An 18,927-nucleotide genomic window follows, 5' to 3' on the forward strand; every position below is an offset into this window, starting at 1 on the left:
AAATATTTTTAAATTTAATTTCTTTACACTGTTCGCTTTAAAAAAAAAAAAAAAAAAATGCAATCACTTTTATTGCTGTCAAAATAAATGTAAACATCCCTTGTGACAAACAAATGACAGGTCCTCTTTAATTAGACATCTGGAGTTTATTAGACCCCAGAATTCTCCTCTGACCTTAACAGCATTAGATCAGACCAAGATCAGTCTGATCCAATACTTGAACAAGCTAGCAAAAGCTTGTAAACAAAAACACTGAAACCGGAAGTGACCTATACATGCTGCTTCCTGGTTTCTAACATTAGACGTGATCGGAGACTACCAGGTCTCTGAACACTATTCGGGCAAGCCGGCGCAACCACCGGCTGAACACTCTGGTCTCCCTGTGGGGCAGGGGAGCCTAAGAGAGCTGCGGAATGCGACGGAAAGGGAGGGATTTGGTGTCCAAAGTCACATGACAAGTCACACAAGTGTGAATGGGGTGGAAGTCCAGTTCTTGTTACCAATACAGCCCAGGTGTGCAAGTGACCGAAGTGTGTACTATTTTATTTTTTTTACATAGTAATGTCCCAAATACAGTATCAAGTACTAGCTGAAATCTAAACTTTTTTTTTTTTTTTTTTTTTTTTAAACATTCAAGACATAAAAAGTTGAAGCACAAAAAAAAACAAACAATCTGAGTTTTAATGAAAAGCTCTATAAAATGAAATCCAGCATGACACAATGTTTAGAGGGAATGAAGCTCAAACTAATCATGTTTCAACGTAATAACTTACTTTGGTGTCACAATTAATTAGCAATTTTCATTTCATGATTAGAAGAACATTTCTAACATTGGAAAAGCCATACAAGAGAGAAATATTAGACTTGTCCACAACCTGTGGCAATATTATGTACACTCATTTTTAACAGCTTTAGGGTCCGACGGTGCAAGACTAATTAATGGCATACAATACAGTCGGGGTTTTAGCTAAAGTAAAACGGATTTGTCGTATATGTTCAGACGGAAATGATGATGCCAAAGATGTGCTGACTGATAAAAGTTTAAAGTGGACCTTTATAAAATTAGTTTTCCGTTTTAAACTTGCACCATAAAATTGGGGCATTTTTTTTTTTTTTTGTGCAAGGCAAATTTTTTTCCACAAATTTTTCAGTTCTTAAAAAAATCACAGATCCCACAAGTTGAATCCAGCTTAAAAAAAAAAAATCCAATTTCGAGAACCACGTGCTTGAATCAATTACATAACTCACTCTTCCTTTAAAGTTGGATTAGATTTTCTTTAACAAAACTGAAACGAAAAAAAAAATAAAGAGGAAAGTTAGTTAACAGTTTATATTAAGCATTTCCCCCCTAGACTACCTAATACCAATGTCCCCTAATATAAGGTTTATGTCAAGATGCGATTCCTTGCTAGGAACTTATGGCTGGTATAGGGCTACCATGGGAAGCTCCCCCTACCCTCACGAAAAGGCCATCTCTTGCAGAAAATGTCACCAGCTTCTGGAGTTTAACACTTATGGAGAATCCATGAGAGCGCAGAGCACAGAAACGCTGAATGACTTGACACAGTAATTGAAATCAGTCAGTATTTACTAAGAAAATAGTTGCAAATGTGCATCCATTCTGGATACTGTAATCGATCGATCCATCCAGATATTGTGATGATGGAAGCAATCTAGTATCTGGTTACTAGGAGGGGGGAGACTAGACCTGAATCAATATACTTGGGGATCTATACAGAGGTATATATAGGCAGTGTAATGTTTTATCATCCAAAGTACATGAAGGTGACCAGAGAAAATGTCTTTGGGACACAGTGATAATGCAGCCATAAGGCCTTACTGTGGCCATACTATAGTTTAAAATAAATTATACAATTATAAAGCAGCTTTGTGATTTACAAAATATGCTTTCCACTTTTTATTTAGGATTCCGAAGAAAGCACAGCCCACGCTCTTTAACCACTTAAGGACTAAGCCTACTTCTGACACTTCTTGTTTTATAGCAAAAAATACTGATTTTAACTTGTAAATGACTTAGAACTCCCAAACATTTATATTATATATATATATTTAACAAAGACTCTGGAGAATAAAATGGCGGCCGTTTTAGTTTAGTTTAAAAAAAAACTAAAAAAAGAGTAAAGTTAACCCATTTTTTTTTATATAATGTGTCGAGTAAATAGATACCCAACATGCCATGATTCAAAATTGCGCAGGCTCGTGGAATGGCGACAAACACTGGTACTTAAATATCTCCATAGGCGACGCTTTAAAAATATCTTTAGGTTACCAGTTTAGAGTTACAGAGGAGGTCTAGGGCTAGAATTATTGCTGTCGCTCTAACCATCGTGGCGATACCTCACATGTGTGGTTTGAACACGGTTCACATATGTGGGCCCGTCTTGCACATATGTTCACTTCTGCGCGCGAGCTCGGAGGAACGGGGTGCTTACATTTTTTTTTTTTTTTTTTATTTATTTTACCTTTTTTTACACAGTCCCTTTAAAAATATTTTGTGACCACTTTTATTCCTATTACAAGGAATGTACACATCCCTTGTAATAATAATAAAATGAGGAAAAGGTCCTCTTAATATAAGATCCGGGGTCAAAGACCTCAAATCTCACATCTACACTAAAAAGCAAAAAAAAAGTATTTTTTTTCCCATCAGGGACCCTTTAAGGACATCACTCTGGTTCTCCAAGGCCATAGAGTCAAGTGGGGGCCAACTTGCCCCTACTTAACTTCTTGCCTAGGAGGGGATTGGACCGTATCGTTTTCCCCGCTACCAACGGCTCTGGTAAGCAGGTAAAACGACCGGGAAGTGGCGGGAGAATGGCGAGAGAGGTCGCATGACCTGCCAACGTCATGTGATGAAGCTCAACTTCTGTCAGAGCATACTTCGCATTATGCAGAAAACACTTAATTAATGAACACTGTAGGCTCCACGCCAATTCCTATGTTTTATGAATGACTTAAAATGGGGGGGGGGGGGGGGGGACCACCTGCCTACTGGGCACTTTTACCCCCTTTATCCCCAGGCAAATTTTCAGCGTTTTTATTTTGTTTGTTTTTTTTTTAGACAGATAGAGCTTTCTTTTGGTGATATTTAATTTTTTGCTTAATCAAAAAAATAAAAATTTGAGAAAAAAAAAAAAGAAAGTTTGTTTTTACTATAAAATTTTGTGAATAAGTAATTTTTCTCTTTCACTAATGGATACGGATAGGCTGCACTGACGGACTCTGATATGGGACACTGATGAGGCAGCGCTAATGATCAGTGTAGATTGCCGCTTACCGGCTCTCCTTACTTTCTGTCAGCGTGAGAAGGGGAATGCCGATAACCGGCAAATCTTGTTTACACTGATTAGCTGTGATTGGACACAGCTGGTCACATGGTAAAGAACTGCTGTGATTGGCTATGTACCCCCATCTGTGATTGAAGGACACAGCAATCACAGATCCTTGCTGTGTGCGCCGTAGGGGTTGCGCGAGAAGCGCAATCACGGGAGGATGTCAATAGACGCTGTCATTCGGCTACGGCGTGGTTGTGAAAAGAGAAGGAGTGGACACGGCGATGTACTGCGGAGAGCAAATTGCAGTATCTGACCCCATAATAGCCCTCTTAGTGTAGAGGGTATAGTGCAGTATTGTTTAATAAACTTTGGACAAATTTAATTAGGGCATTATATACAGACTACCTCTTCATGTAGGTCACCCAATATCAACATTTCCCCCTGACAAGGGTACATTATTACCAGTGCCTCCCAACTGCAGATGAAGGTCTTCCCAAGAAATGCAGTATGTCTATCTCCATACTAGCAGCGGTTTACCCCATATTCCGGGCAACAGTGTCCATAAGGCCTCATGCACGTTGGATATTTTTGCAGCTGCTCCTAGGGGCATCTGGCATTTTTAGGTATTTTTTTCCTGCTTTCAAACTTCCCTTCGTGTTATTCTATGTGTCCATACATACATAGGATTTTAGCAGTGTTTAGCGGGAGGAGCATTTACAGATAAGAAAAAAAAAAGAACCCTCTACCAGTGCATCCCGGAGCAGTAGAGTTAGGGCAGTAAAAAAAATTCTTGATGCTAGTAAACACCTCTAAAAAACGCACCCAAAATGCATGTTGACGCCATCCACGTTTAGCGCTTAAGTGTGATTTCATTTCAATGGCCAGAAAAAAATATTTATTCTGGCCAATAAATGAATTAACTCCCAAGCGCTTAATGCCTGTATATGTGCCTAAACTGTTGTAAAAGCGCTAGACACTTTTACAAACATCAGGTGTTTTTTCTGCAAAACCGCTGCTGGCTTTTAGAGTAAAAAAAAAAAAAAAAAAAAATTTCCTGTGGGCATGAGGCCTAAAAGGTTTCTTTGCTTAGCACTGACGTGTGACAAACATCACTCTGCCTCATTATTAAAAGGACGTTAACAGCCAACTGAGTAGCGAGAACAGATCTACATACACAGGGACCACCCGTGGCCTCTTCACTGTTGAAATAAAAATATACAGCAAATCAGGCAGCATGTGCTCGCTCAGATGTTGGAAAGGGTTAATGTAGACACAGCTCACCAGCAACAAGATGAGAACTTTGTGTATCCTGCTTCAAGTCACTATTTTTGTACCTTCTTTATTAAACTATTTTAAGCCTACTCTAAAATAGAGACACAGAACACCATGGCAATTTAGATAACCTTCAATAACGTTATATCTTACCTTCCAACGATTTCCACACTCATTACAGAATACAAATGTTGTCATAGGTTCATCAGCACTGCGGGTCTGAACCTGTGAAATATAAAAAACAGACATATTTAGCAGTATCTAGACAGAAGCTTACAATGAAATGTGGCTTGTGTGGTTGAGATAGGCTGATAACTTAAGCCTGGTACACACTACAAGTTTTTTTTTTTTTTTTTTACACAACCCAGTGGATCCCAGATCAGGTCGGAGCCGCTGTACTTACAATCTGATGTTAGTACAGCAATCTCCCCTGCTGTGCTATTGGGATCTGATAGGGGTGTCAGCCCCCAAGCCTGAACACTTTTAGATACATTATAATCATGCATTTGCTATTGGGGTCTGATAGGGAACGGCCCCCCAGCCTGGACACTTTTAGATGCATTATAATCATGCATTTACAGCTTAAACTATTATAAACTTTCTGCACTCATTAAAGGATTTTAATATAAATTTTATTATACGGATTACAAGCTAGCGCACAATAATTTTACTTTATACAGCAATGTGATATTCATGATTTAATAAATATATATATGAATTATAATGATAATATGCCATCATGATATCTGTATATAAATGAAAGAAATGTGCTATCATGCATTTGAATACTTTACCAGCTATGTGTCACATGCTTCATTTAAAGTCCCAAACCTTTAGGGATGGAGGCATATGGACCTCATTTAAAGTCAAAAAACCCCCATACACCCATATAGAAATTTGACTGTACTATGCCACCTGTGGATCTCTATCAATATGTGGATCTCTCCTGCAATAGCTGTGAGCAATGAGCTGTGCTATGTATGTTCCAATAAATGTTCCTGATATCACAATGTTTGCACAACAGTTGGTGTTCGCATGGTATGGACTGTATACAAGAGAGAGATCATTTTGCCCTTGTACAAATCATTAGACTTCATCTGGAATATGCAGTTCAGTTTTGGGCACCAGTTCTTAAAGGATAATCAGGGAACTGGAGAAAGTGCAGAGAAGGGCAGCCATACTGATAAGAGGCATGGAGGAGCTCAGTTACAAGAAAAGATTAGAGGAACTGAATTTATTCTCTCTTGAGAAGAGGAGATTAAGGGGGGATATGATCAACATGTATAAATACATAAGGGGTCAATATAGTGAACTTCGTGTTGAGTTGTTCACTTTAAGGTCAACACAGAGGTCAAGGGGGCACTCTATGTCTAGAGGAAAACAGATCGTCTCCAAATACGGAAAGGTTTCTTCACCGTAAGAGCTGTGAAAATGCGGAATAGACTCCCTCCAGAGGTGGTTCTGGCCAGCTCACTAGATTGCTTTAAAAAAGGCCTGGATTCTTTCCTAGGTGTACATAATATAATAATAATATAATATAATATAATATAATATAATATAATATAAGTGGGTACTAATATTTATAGGTAAAGTTGATCCAGGCAATATCCGATTGCCTCTCGGGGGATTTTTTTCCCCTGCTGTAGCAAATTGGCTCATGCTTTGCTGGGGTTTTTTCACCTTCCTCTGCTGCGTGTATAGGATTGTATGGTTGGGTTTTCATTACGGTTTTGTTTTTTTATTGGTTGAGCCAGATGGACTTGTCTTTTTTCATCCTGACTAACTATGTAAGCCCTTTTTTTTTTTTTTTTTAAATAAAGAAAAAAAAAAAAAAAAAAGGCACAGAGAATCTAAGGTTCTGCAAGTAAGCCTACACAGCAGTTGGGAGACCATTTAGATAAGCAACAGCATACACAGGGGACTATTGTTTAACCACTTAAGCCCCGGAGGATTTGGCTGCTAAACGACCAGGGGGTATTTTGCGATTCGGCACTGCGTGACTTTAACGGACAATTGCGCGGTCGTGCGACGCTGTACCTAAACGAATTTGGCGTCCTTTTTTTCCCACAGAGCTTTCTTTTGGCGGTATTTGATCACCTGTGCGATTTTTTGATCACGCGCTATAAACAAAAAAAAGAGCGTAAATTTTGCAAAAATAGCAATATTTTTCCCTTTTTTTTATATGAAATTCCCCCCCCAAAAAAAATGTAAAAATCAAAATTTAACATTTTCGGCCAATTTTTTTATGCTACCTATGTTTGGTAAAAAAAAAAAAAAAAAAAAAAAAAAAAAAAAAAAAATCGCAAAAAGCGTATTTTGATTGGTTTGCGCAAAAGTTATTGCGTTTACTAACTAAGGGAAAGATTTTTGTCATTTTTGTTGTTTTTTTTTTAACGCGTAATGGCGGCGATCTGCGATTTTTTTTGCGGTACTGCGACATTGCGGCGGACAGATCGGACCCTTGACTGACATTTTTGGGGTTACCAGTGACATTTCTACAGTAATTAGTGCTATATATATATATATATATATGCACTGTTACTGTAAAAATACACTGGTAGTGAAGGGGTTAACTTTATTTGAGAGGGAGGGGCTGTGTGTGTCCCTAGGGGCGTGATTCTAACTGATTGGCTGTGGCTTCAGCTGTATGCAGAGTGATCAACGGATCTACATAGTAGATCCATATGATCAGCTCTCATACAGAGGGGAGAATGACGGGCAGCTTGTTTACACAAGCTGCCTGACTTTCTCCCTCTCCCCCGCCGATCGCAAGTGGCCGGCGGACATCGGGTCCGCCGGTCACACGCGCGCGCGGGGGGGGTCCGTGACCACGCGGGAGCGCGCCTCCGGCGGCGCGCGCTCGCTCCCTAGACCCTCACAAGCTAGTGACGTAACCCTACGTCACTTTGCCTGTGAGGGGCTGACCGCCGACGTAGATAGTCGTGCGGCGGTCGGCAAGTGGTTAAGGCTTTATTCTGCAATTTATACAGCAAATGCCTGCTAGACATTAGCCCATCTGTACAGAATTTGGCTATCATTTTCAGAGGATTTACTCAAAGACTCGCCCATCAGCATCAACATACAATATAACAGGGAGATTCCAATTAGAAACAAGATTAATCCGTACCATTTAAAATAAAACAAGATTAACCTAACAGCTGGCGCTTGATGGGACTTCTTTGAAAATTATACCCAAATGTTGCAAAGCGAAGACAGAGGACTGTCCACCAAACATTTAGTTTGGCGTTAAGAGATCCATGGACAGTGGAGTAATAATGAAGAATATATCCCACTCCACCTGTTTGCCTTTCACCTACAAAATACTGACTGACCAGATCGGTTCATTAAAAAGAACAATCTGCCAGTATTTGATTATTTTTAAAAATTAATTTTTTTAAAGACTTTTTCCAGGTTTAACCACTTGCCTACTGGGCACTTTTACCCCCTTCCTGCCCAGGCCACATTTTCCACGCTGTCACACTTTGAATGACAAATGCGCGGTCATAAAACAAGCTACTCCAACAAAATGTTTTTTTGACGGAGCTTACTTTTAGATAGATACATTTAATCACCACTAGGTTGATTTTAAAAAAAAAAAAAAAGGGATTTTCTTAGTTTGATTTTTGACTTACCGTAAAATCCATTTCTCTGATGTTCATTGACAGACAGATCCTGATATTCTTAACCATAGGGTTATACTGCCCCCTACAGGTGTAGTACACTAGGCAGAAAAAAAAAAAAAAATATCTGGCCATGCCTATGGGCAGTTCCAGGGGATATACTCTCTCTACTATAGGTACTCCATTTTGTTACAAGCAGGGTCAGAAGAATACAACTCCACAGAGGGATGGGTGCTCAGTCCGTCAAGGAACATTAGAGAAATGGATTTTATGGTAAATCAAAAATCCCGTTTCGTTTTTGTTCATTGACTGACACAGCTGATAGTCTTAACCACTAGGATGTCCCAAAGCAGCGATAAACATGAGAGGTGAGAACAGCGAAAAAAATGACCAAGGCTAACCAGGTAAACAGGAGCACAACCAATACACAATACACCCTCAAAGAGGACCGGGTCCGCTGAAAAGCAGCCTGCAAAACCTTGCGGCCAAAGGAAGCATCCACAGATGGCAACACATCCACTTTATAGAACTTTGCACAAATGTGCACCGACGACCAGATGGCCGCCTTGCAAACCTGCATCACTGACGCCCTGAGTGGAATGCGCCTTGACAAGTAAAGGAGAAATCTCACTCACTGTCTGTCTGATCCTACTGGAAATGGTCGCAGAGGAAGCGGACAAACCTTTCCGAGGCCCAACCATAAGCACAAATAGGGAGTCTGATTTCCTAAAAGACTCCATAGCTGCCAGGTACACCCCAATTGCCCGGACCACACCCAAGATATGTAAAGCAATTTCTTTGATGTTTTGGCCTGGGGCACAGGGAAGGCAACACAACATCTTCATTCTAATGAAAATCAGAGACAACCTTTGGAAGGAACGACAGACAGGGACGAAGAACCACCTCATCTCTGTGAACCACCAAGTAAGATGAATGACAGGATAACGCCACCAATGCCAACACCCTGCACGCAGAAGTGATAGCCACCAAGGCGGCCACCTTCTGGGACAGAGTAAGCAGGGGAACCTCCCAAAGATTCTCAAAAGGAGGCTTCTAAAAAAAAGGACAGAACACCAAATGGAGGTCCCAAGGCGGCAACGGAGACCGCACTGGAGGGGCCAAGTGCCAAACTACCTGAAGAAAGTACGCGCCAGGGAGTGTGTGGCCAAGGGCTGTTGAAAGACGACGGCTAAGGCCAACACCTGATCCATGATAGTACTCTAGGCAAGTTTCTGCTCAACCCCCATTGAAGGAAGTTCAAGATCGGAGCCACCAAGAAAGAGCGAGGATGAACCCCAAGAGACACTCGCACCACGCAATGAACGACTTCCACATACGATGGTGGATCTTCCTAGAAGTAGATTTCCTAGCTTAACCGCGTTGGGAGTCACCAACCCAGACAAACCTCTATCCATCAGCACCTGGCGTTCAACAGCCAAGCTGTCAAAGCCAGCGACTGTAAAGGATGGAAGTTTGGTCCTTGGGACAGCAGATCCTCCCTGAGAGGAAGCTTCCAAGGAACATTGGCGACCAGCCACACCAGACCGGCATACCAAGCCAGAGGCACCAAGATGACCGGAATCCCTTCTGCCTCAATCCTGCGTAGAAGTCTCGGCAAAAACTTGAGAGGAGGGAAGGCGTAAAGTCAGACTATACTGATATCACAGGGCCACCAGCACGTCTGTGGTGACCGCCAGAGGATCCTGTGACCAAGCCACAAACCTCTGCACCTTTCTGTTGAGCCGAGACGCCAACCTCGGGGATGCCCCACTGGAGACAACTGATGAAACACCTCCAGATGAAGGGACCACTCCGCTTGGTACAACACCTGCCAACTGAGATAATCTGCCTGCCAGTTTTCCACCCCGGGAATATGAATCCTGAGAGGGCTGGAACAAACCAAACCATTCTGCCCACCTTAGAATGCCAGCTACCTCAAGAGCCGCCAGGACACTTCTTGTGCCCCCCCCCCCCCCCGGGTGATTGACATAAGCCATGTGTGTGGCATTGTCTGATTGAATGTGCACTGGACATCCCTGAAGAAGATTCGTCCAATGGTCCAAGCACAGTCTAATTGCTCAGAGTTCCAAGACATTATTCAGTAGTCTGGACTCTTCCAGTGTCCAAAGCCCCTGAGCAAAATTTTTGCCGAGGATGCCACCCCAGCTGGACAGGCTAGCATCTGTGGTGACCACTGTCCAATACAAGGGGAGGAAGGATTTCCCTAGCTGAAGCCCTGGAGAACAAAGCCATCATATCAGTGACCCCTTCGATCCCCAGCTCATGCCGGATCCGATTGTCTAGAGACTGCAGAGTTTTGTCCCATTTGTCCAGAATCTCCCTTGAAGGGACATCATATCAAACTATACAAAACGGAACCGCCTCGAAGGTAGACACCATTAGGCCCAGCACCCGCATGCAAGTCTGGGGGATGACCATCTGCTGGACAGCAGGAGACAAATTGCAGCCTGCCATTTCTGGAGCTTGTCCAGGAGGAAGGAACACTCTGGCTAAGGCCAAGTCAAGAGTCAGACCCAGATAGTCCAGCATTGTGGACGGAACCAGAGCAGACTTCTGAAAATTCAGAATCCAGCCAAACTCCCTCAAGCTCCTATGGTGATTTTCATGTTTTCTACCAGAGCAGGAGACTCGGCTTGCAGGAGGTCCTCCAAGTAGCCCAGTACCGCGATCCGTATTTGGCGTAACAACGCTAGCAGCGGGGCTAACACTTTTATAAAGACCCAAGGAGTAGAGGTGAGATCAAAAAGTAACGCCACAAACTGATAATGCTCCTCTCCCAGGGCAAAACAGGGGAAGCGCTGGTGACCAGCACATATTGGAATGTGAAGTTAAGCATCCTTGATGTCGCTAGAGGCAAGAAAATCCCCCTGATGCAGGGATGTCACCACCGTACGAATAGACTCCATCCTGAACTTCTGCACCCGCACAAAGCAGTTCAGCGCCTTGAGATCTAGGATTGGACACACCTTGCATTCCACCCTGGGAACTGTTAACAGGTTTGAGTAAAAACCCTGAAAATATTATTAAGCCGGAAGCAGGAAATCATCCCTTGAAGCAACGGGTCTTGTACTGCCCCCAAACAGACCCTGTAAGCGGTCCAGGGACAGGCACCAGTTGGAAGGAAAGAACCTTGCAGGGGGACAAGAGCAAAACTCGATCTTGTAGCCAGACCCAATAAATTTGTGGATCCACTTGTCTTGTAGTCACAGGTCCGGAAACCAGCGAAGATGTCCCCCCCAACCCCCTGATACGGATGTAGGCGCACCTTCATGCTGAACGAGCATTGTCCGCTCTCAGCTTGCCAGACCAAGTTTGTTTGGATCCTCCAGGAGGAGGCCCTGGAAGGCTTCGAGACCTTGTCAGTGGACCCTCAGGGACGAAAAAACTTCTATGAGCCAAGAAGGACTGCCCATGTCTTCAATGAGGGTCCTTACCCTTAGTAGCTTGCGGAAGAAAGGTAATCTTTTTTTTCCCTTGCAAGACCTTTAATGATGTCATCCAGGGTAGCTCCAAACAGGCAATCTCCATGAAAGGGAAGAACAGTCAAGGCCTTTTTCAAAGTCTGGTCCGCAGACCAGCGTTTGAACCAAAAGAAACGCTGAAGGATCACTGCTGAAAAAGATCCGAGCCACTAGGGGAGCAGCATCCAAAGAAGCATCAAAGATAAACTGCAGCCCCTGGACCAGCTGGTCCGCCAGCTCACCAAAGGCAGGGGGGTGCTGTTCTCCCTCCAGGTCACGGTGTAAAAGCTTAGGGGACGATTTGGTCGTCCGCACTCTTTAGTGACAATTCTGTCAAAATAGGCAGGTAAAAGAAACCCCTTTGCCTCTCTGGATGGCTTGTGAGTGCCAAAGGGTGCGTCGTCCATTTTTTAAGGCCTCGCGCACAGATATAAATCAGTGCTTCCACCAGCATCTTTTCATGCCTGGTTGCAGATGTGGCAGAATCATCCTTACTATCTGAAGATACTGGGCTCATGGTCATAGACCCAGCAGGGAGACCCAAGTCCGTGGCTTTTTGCCAGCCCGTCGCCAAAAACCACCCCACCTGGTACACAAAGGACTCCAGGCAGCACCCAATCGTTAGGCACAAAGCGATCCTCAGCAGAGAAGGAGAGTACCCCACCTGACTCACCACCCAGCTGAAAAAGGCACCCGCAGCCACCAGGATTAATCTGCACTCCATGTGCGGCGATTAGGAAGTATCCAGGAGTCAGCACCAGAGGATGAGGAGGGGTTCCCACCCGCCAAAAAGAGTCATGGCCGTCGCTTTTTTCAATGGCAAACCACCGCAAAATGGCCGCCGGACTACACAAACATGGCCACCGTGCATTGAGCACAAAGACTACACCAAAACAGCGGCATCACAAGGCTCCCAGGGACCCAGAAGGGATCCCTAGGCCACAGGCCCAGGCAGGACAGGGGGCACTGGCAGGAGTCGCCACCAGGTACAAACCCCCCAGCACAGCAGCGCAACCCCCCCCCCCCTCCCAAGCATAGCGCACTGCCCCCACCTCAGGAGGTGGACCAGAACACCCACACAGCCCCAGCATAAGTGGAGGGGAGACAGATTAAGGTGGGTGTCTGACGGAAAGGAGGGGAACTAGGGGGTCCAACCGTCCCAAAAAGGGGCCCATGTCCACCCCAAAATCCTCCAGGGGGAGAGGGGAGGACAGCTACTCCCCATACCAGGAACCAGACCAGCCCTGCTCCAGATAGAACCCCCTCGCCATCTAAATGGGGGGCTGTGGACCAGGAGGAACGCTGCAACTTTGGCCGAGACCCGGGCCATACGCGACCCCGCGAGTCGTTTAACTTGCAGGCCAGCCACCATCCGGTGGGGCTATGTGGTGGCGACCTAGCGTAGAGCTGAGGTCTGCGCATGCCCTTAATTGTAGATCTCACAGGAAAAAATCATGAGAAACATTTGTATCTAAAGAAAAAATTGCCAGGACCAGAGATCACAGCAAGGAACTAGGTCCTTACTCCGGACTAGGCAGAAAAAAAAAAAAAAAAAAAAAAAAAAAACAGAAAAACAGTGCCTATAGGCAGAGAGAAGGAGTATATCCCCTAGGACTGTCCATAGGCGTAGCCAGACTTTTTTTCTGCCTAGTGGCCAACTCCTGTAGGGGGCAGTATAACCCAATAATTAAAAGAATATTAGAAGCTGTGTCCGTCAATGAACGAAAGAGAAAAGTAGATTTTTACATGTACGAGCAAAGTGTCAGAATAGGCTTGGGAAGGAGGTGGTTAAAAAGGAAAAAAACACAACAGTTCAGAAAATCATAGAAACTTAAAGGAAGCTAGAAAAAACATTCACAGAATAGTTCTTGTATGAGAAAGCTTACCTGTGTGTATGTACAATTCTTCTTTTTACATTTTCCACAGCTAAACAGGTCAGTCTGTGTACCACCAGTCCTGGCCATTTGGTGCTCCCGGATGGCCTCCTTAGTCAGGTTCTTCCTCATTTCCTTAAGCTCATCACTGGCCATTTCCTGGGCAAGACAGGAAGAAGCCACACTTCAGACACTTCAAAGCACTTTTAAAGGCTGAACAGAAGGACCAAACTAAAAACAAAGCTGTTCATGACAATGCAATTCAAACTTCATTTCCCAGTCTATTGCAAGAAGTATGGATTGGACCTGCTGCCAAGGACAAAACATTTTTATCAATAAACCAGACAGAAGAAAGCATTCTTTTTTTTTTTATTGAACCAATTTCTATTTCAACTGTTCATCTTCCCTGGTCACCTACTTGCTCAATAGATCAGTTGTGTGATAAAGCAGATTCATCATGTAATGAGAAGGCAGGTGACATTAAAAACTGTTAATTTGCTGTGCAGTGTGACATGTAGATCCTGACACCAACTGAATAAAGTTACAAATCTTTCTGCAGGTAAACAGTTCAACCAAAAGAAATTTCAACTATGAAGCCAGCCCTTTACCAGAATTTCTCCATTGGTTTCTGATTAACAGCATCCTTACTGTAAGCAATATTAGAGCTGAAGCACACTAGGCTTAAAAAAAAAAAAAAAAAAAATTCTACAGGTGTTTTTTGGCAGTTTCCCAGCTTCTAAATGCACCTTTATGTTGGGCTCCGTTCACACCATGGTGTTTCGGATCGCATTTCTGCCCGCGATCCCGAATCGCGGCACAATGCGTGACGCACTTGCGATCCCTGTTACCTTCAATGGCACCCCAATCGGGTCATGATTTTGCTACGATTTTTGCCCAACGGATCGCAGTAAAATCACCCAAACCCGAATCACGAGACACCTGTTGCCCAAAAGAAGTGGCCCACAGGCATCCCACTATTCTGTTTGTGTGATTTTACTGTGATTTGTTGGGCAACAATTGCAGCAAAATGGTGTTGCGATTGGGGTGTCATTGAAAGTACCTGGGATTGCAAGCGTGTCACGCGTTTTGCGGCGATTAGGGTTCGCAAGCAGAATTGCACCTATTCTGTTTCGAGACTTAGAACGTCCTGGTGTGAACAGAGCATAAACCTATTATATGAACACACACACACACACACACACACACACACACACACACACACACACACAGGCGTTTACATGTGTATTAGAAGAAGAGAAATGATTAAGAGGCTGGGGTGGTTGGGAAATAAAAAACAAACATAACTTGCAAGTTCAGGAGAGGAGGTTTTGGCCAGAAAAACGCTTAACATGCCTAAACGCATGTAAATACATCTAAACACTAGGAGCGTTTAGCATTCGCGCATTACTGAAATATGAAAGCCTGGTGATAAGAACCTTGTACCCTGCAGTCCTAACTTTCCACCTCTCCCCCAACTCCTTTTTCCAGGCAATCTTCTTTGATTCCTCATTTCTACAGTTTAACTTTTTTTTTTTTTTTCATTCTTACATTGTTACATAGTTAGTGAGGTTGAAAAAAAGACACCAGTCCATCCAGTTCAACCGATGTGTGTGTGTGTGTGTGTGTGTGTGTGTGTGTGTGTGTGTGTGTGTGTGTGTGTGTGTGTGTGTGTTTGCTGTTAACCGTACATTGTATACCCCTGTTATGTTGTGGTCTTTAAGGTGCCCATCTAATAGTTTTTTGAAACTATCGATGCTCCCTGCTGATACAACTGCTTGTGGAAGACAATTTCACATCCTTACTGCTCTGACAGTGAAGAACCCCCTACGTATTTAAAGGTTAAACCGTTTTTCCTCTAGTTTTAGTGAGTGGCCCCGTGTCTTATTGTATTCCCTTTCTCTGAAAAGTTTGTTCCTTATGCTAGGGTCATCACCAGTACAGTATTTGTACATTGATATCATATCCCCCCCTCAATCGTCTCTTCTCCAGAGAGAATAAGTTCAGTGCTTGTAGTCTTTCCTCATAGCCGATGCCCTCCATTCCCCTAATTATTTTTGTTACCCTTCTCTGGACTCTCTCCAGTTCCAGCACATCCTTCCTAAGGACCGGTGCCCAGAACTGGACAGCATACTCCATTCTGTGATTCTAAACTCCTGCACCAGGGGAGCACAACGTGTTACAACCAAGACACCTTTGTGACATCTTTCCACTGCCACTTGGAAAGCCCAAATAACAAGCATATTGCAACTGTCTGTTCATGCAAGGCATTCTCTCAGTGCTCCCACACACTCACCTCTGCAGACATCTTGGCAAACAAACTTGGAGAAATGTTGCCACAAAGGACATTTCGCCTTAAGTTAGGGTTTTTTGCATCCTTTAGGTTGGCAATTCTGCTCCGAACTCTGTTCTTGTACTTTGCATCTGTGTTTTTAAACTCTTGAAACACAGGTTCAGTGCAGTCAAGGGAAAACAACTCCTAAAGTGGACCTTTTAATATCTTCAAAAGTCTACATAATTAAAGTTCATAACATGTCACAATATACCACATTATTAAAAAAAAAAAAAAAAAAAAATAACCCTGTACCCTATATTCCTACAGAGAGATCAGAGGCGGCTCTCTAATTAGGCAAATTAGGCGGTCGCCTTAGGCCTCACACTCACAGGGGCCTCGCAGCCGCCTAATTTGCCTAGTTAAAGAGCCGCTTCTGAGCCTGGCAGCAAGGATCTCCCTGCCTTCAGCACAGCGTGGGGTCCCAGAGCGCCGCGCTGGCATCCTGCTGGCTGCATGCGGCGGTGAGGGTTGAGCACTTCAGCTGTGCTGCCAGGCAGACTGCATGCATAAGATGACTCAGAGAACTCCCTCCCCGCCCCTACCTCCACCCCCAGCAGGAGAGAAGGTGCTGCTGCTTCCAAGAGGACTGCGCCTGGCCCGCCCTGCTCAGGTACACAAGGCTGGAGGGGGAGTATGTGCAGGTCACAGGTGACAAGTGCTGTGGTATCTGGCAGACTGCCTATGTGTGTCCTCCTTCCCCCGCCGCCAATTTCATTCTTACACAGCAGCATGTAGAAGAGAGAATGTCCGAGCAGAAGGCGGGAGCCGTCCAACTTTTCAAGTAAAAAAGCTTGTGATTTGTTAGTATGGGCGGTCCTAGCAACCAATCATCTGCCTGTTAATGAAAAGTTGGACAGCTTCTGCCCTCTGCTCGGACATGCTGTCTTCTGCCCTCTGTCTTCCACCTGCTATGTAAGGTAAGGGACTCAGAAAACCCATTCACCTGCTCCTCTCCTCCCCCTCTCTCCTTCTATGACCCCTCTGTTCTCTGCTCTGTCACTGTGCTCAGGTGATGGTTTGGGAAGTGCAATTGTCCTAGGTGGAGAGGATCCATTCCCCTCTGTTCTGTCCTCTCCACCTCCAGCATGCCTGCAGCTTCAATAACATTCCACACCCAGGACCATTCCAAGTGAGTAAGCACTGTGACTTACCAGTCTCTCTCCTGCACCGGCCCTGTGTCCCCCCCCTCTCCTGTCCACCTGGCTCTGTCCTCTCCCCCCCCACCTGGCTGCACCTCCACTCTCCTGTCCACCTGGCTCTGTCCCCCCCCCCACCTGGCTGCATCCCCCCCTCTCTTGTCCACCTGGCTCTGTCCTCTCCCCCACCTGGCTGCACCTCCCCTCTCCTGTCCACCTGGCTCTGCCCTCTCCTATCCACCTTGCTCTGCCCTCTCCTATCCACCTTGCTCTGCCCTCTCCTGTCCACCTGGCTGCAACCCCCCTATCCTGTCCACCTGGCTGCAACCCCCCTCTCCTGTCCACCTGGCTGCAACCCCCCTCTCCTGTCCACCTGGCTGCAACCCCCCTCTCCTGTCCACCTGGCTGCATCCCCCTCTCCTGTCCACCTGGATCTGTCCTCTCCCCCCCCCCCCCCCAACCACCTGGCTGAACACTCCTCTCCTGTCCACTTGGCTGCATCCCCCCTCCACCTTCTGTAGCTGCAACCCCCCTCTCCTGTCCACCTGGCTCTGTCCCCCCCACCTGGCTGTACCCTCCCCCCCTCTCCTGTCCACCTGGCTCTGTCCCCCCCACCTGGCTGTACCTTCCCCCCTCTCCTGTCCACCTGGCTCTGTCCCCCCGTCACCTGGCTGCACACTCCTCTCCTGACCACCTGGCTCTGTCCTCCCCCACCACCTAGCTGTACCCTCTGCCCATCTCCTGTCCACCTGGCTGCACCCCATCTCCTGTCCACCTGGCTGCAACCCCCTCTCTTTTCCACCTGGCTGCCTTCCCCCCCACCTGGCTCTGTCCTCCCCCCACCTGGCTGCACCCCACCCTCTCCTGTTTACCTGGCTCTGTCCTCCCCCCACCTGGCTGTACCCTCCCCCCTCTCCTGTCCACCTGGCAACATTTCCCACCTCCACCTGGTTGCACCCCCCTCTCTTGCACACCTTGCTCTGTCCAGCCCCCATCTGGCTGCACCCCCCCTCTCCTGTTCACCTGGCTCTGTCCTCTCCACCTGGCTGCACCCTCCCTTTCCTGTCCACCTGGCTCTGTCTAATCAAGAGTACCTGTCACCTATATACTACCACATAGGGGGCTATTGGTCCTCTGTCTAATGGCAATAAAAGTTGATGTAAAAAAAAAAAAAAAACTTTTTAAACATTTAAAGAGACACATATAAAATCAAAACATTTTAGAGCGCCCCCCCCCCCCCCAAGACACACACACAAGAAAAAAAATGCATGTGATTGCCCTGCACATGTTATGCATCACCACGCACGCCAGACTGACAGCAATATTTCTAGTATCAGAACTACTGCATAACACTAACCTGATGTCCTGTAGGGGCTTATTGAGTGTTGCCTATGAAAAAATATAGGGTACTGAAGTTTTTCGCTGTTTCATGGGTGCACACACGAAAAGACCCTATAGGTCATCAGTTTAATGTTATGCAGGAGTTCTGGTGCTAGTATTAGTGAATTTATTTAGATTTTTTCTTTTTTTTTTTTTGGGGGGGCGGGGGCGCAATTAGCTGGTCTTGCCTAGGGCGCAAAATAGTCTAGCACTGGCCCTGATCACAACAAGATACAGCCGCTCAGCAAAGCCAGCACTGACAGTTCCTTCTGATTCTCCTCCTGCCCTCTCCTCCTGTGCTTGCCCACCAGGGGATGCTTGAGTGGGAAGTTTGAAGCCCAGCAGCCAGAAGAGGAAATATTGAGCCTGATCCATCCATTTATCCAGTCCCTCCCTTGTCTCTCCTGACTCCCAGTGAGTACTCTGATGTGAGGGGTCTTCTCTCTCTCTCTCTCTCTCTCTCTCCTTAACCTCTCCAAAGGGATTCAGTGGGGCCTCATGTCTAAATTTTGCCTAAGGCCTCACAAAGCCTAAA

At 45.3% G+C, this 18,927-nt stretch overlaps 1 protein-coding gene across 2 annotated transcripts in view; it reads right to left on the minus strand.

The window, feature by feature from the left end:
* Window positions 1–664: 664 nt before the first annotated feature.
* The window catches only part of LOC309556824 (acyl-protein thioesterase 1-like), a 125,872-nt gene continuing 107,609 nt past the window's right edge, over window positions 665–18,927 (minus strand). For both annotated transcript variants that reach the window (XM_082259344.1, XM_082259342.1), the window contains 4 exons: window positions 15,838–15,992; window positions 13,557–13,703; window positions 4,722–4,793; window positions 665–1,286 (listed from right to left, as the gene is read on the minus strand). In XM_082259344.1, the coding sequence (XP_082115470.1) occupies window positions 1,278–1,286; window positions 4,722–4,793; window positions 13,557–13,703; window positions 15,838–15,992 (383 nt within the window). In that variant the 3' untranslated portion in view covers window positions 665–1,277. The remainder of the gene's footprint in view (window positions 1,287–4,721; window positions 4,794–13,556; window positions 13,704–15,837; window positions 15,993–18,927) is intronic.

Source organism: Pelophylax lessonae (genome assembly GCF_965119305.1).
Source record: "Pelophylax lessonae genome assembly, chromosome: 5".
Lineage (NCBI taxonomy): Eukaryota > Metazoa > Chordata > Amphibia > Anura > Ranidae > Pelophylax > Pelophylax lessonae.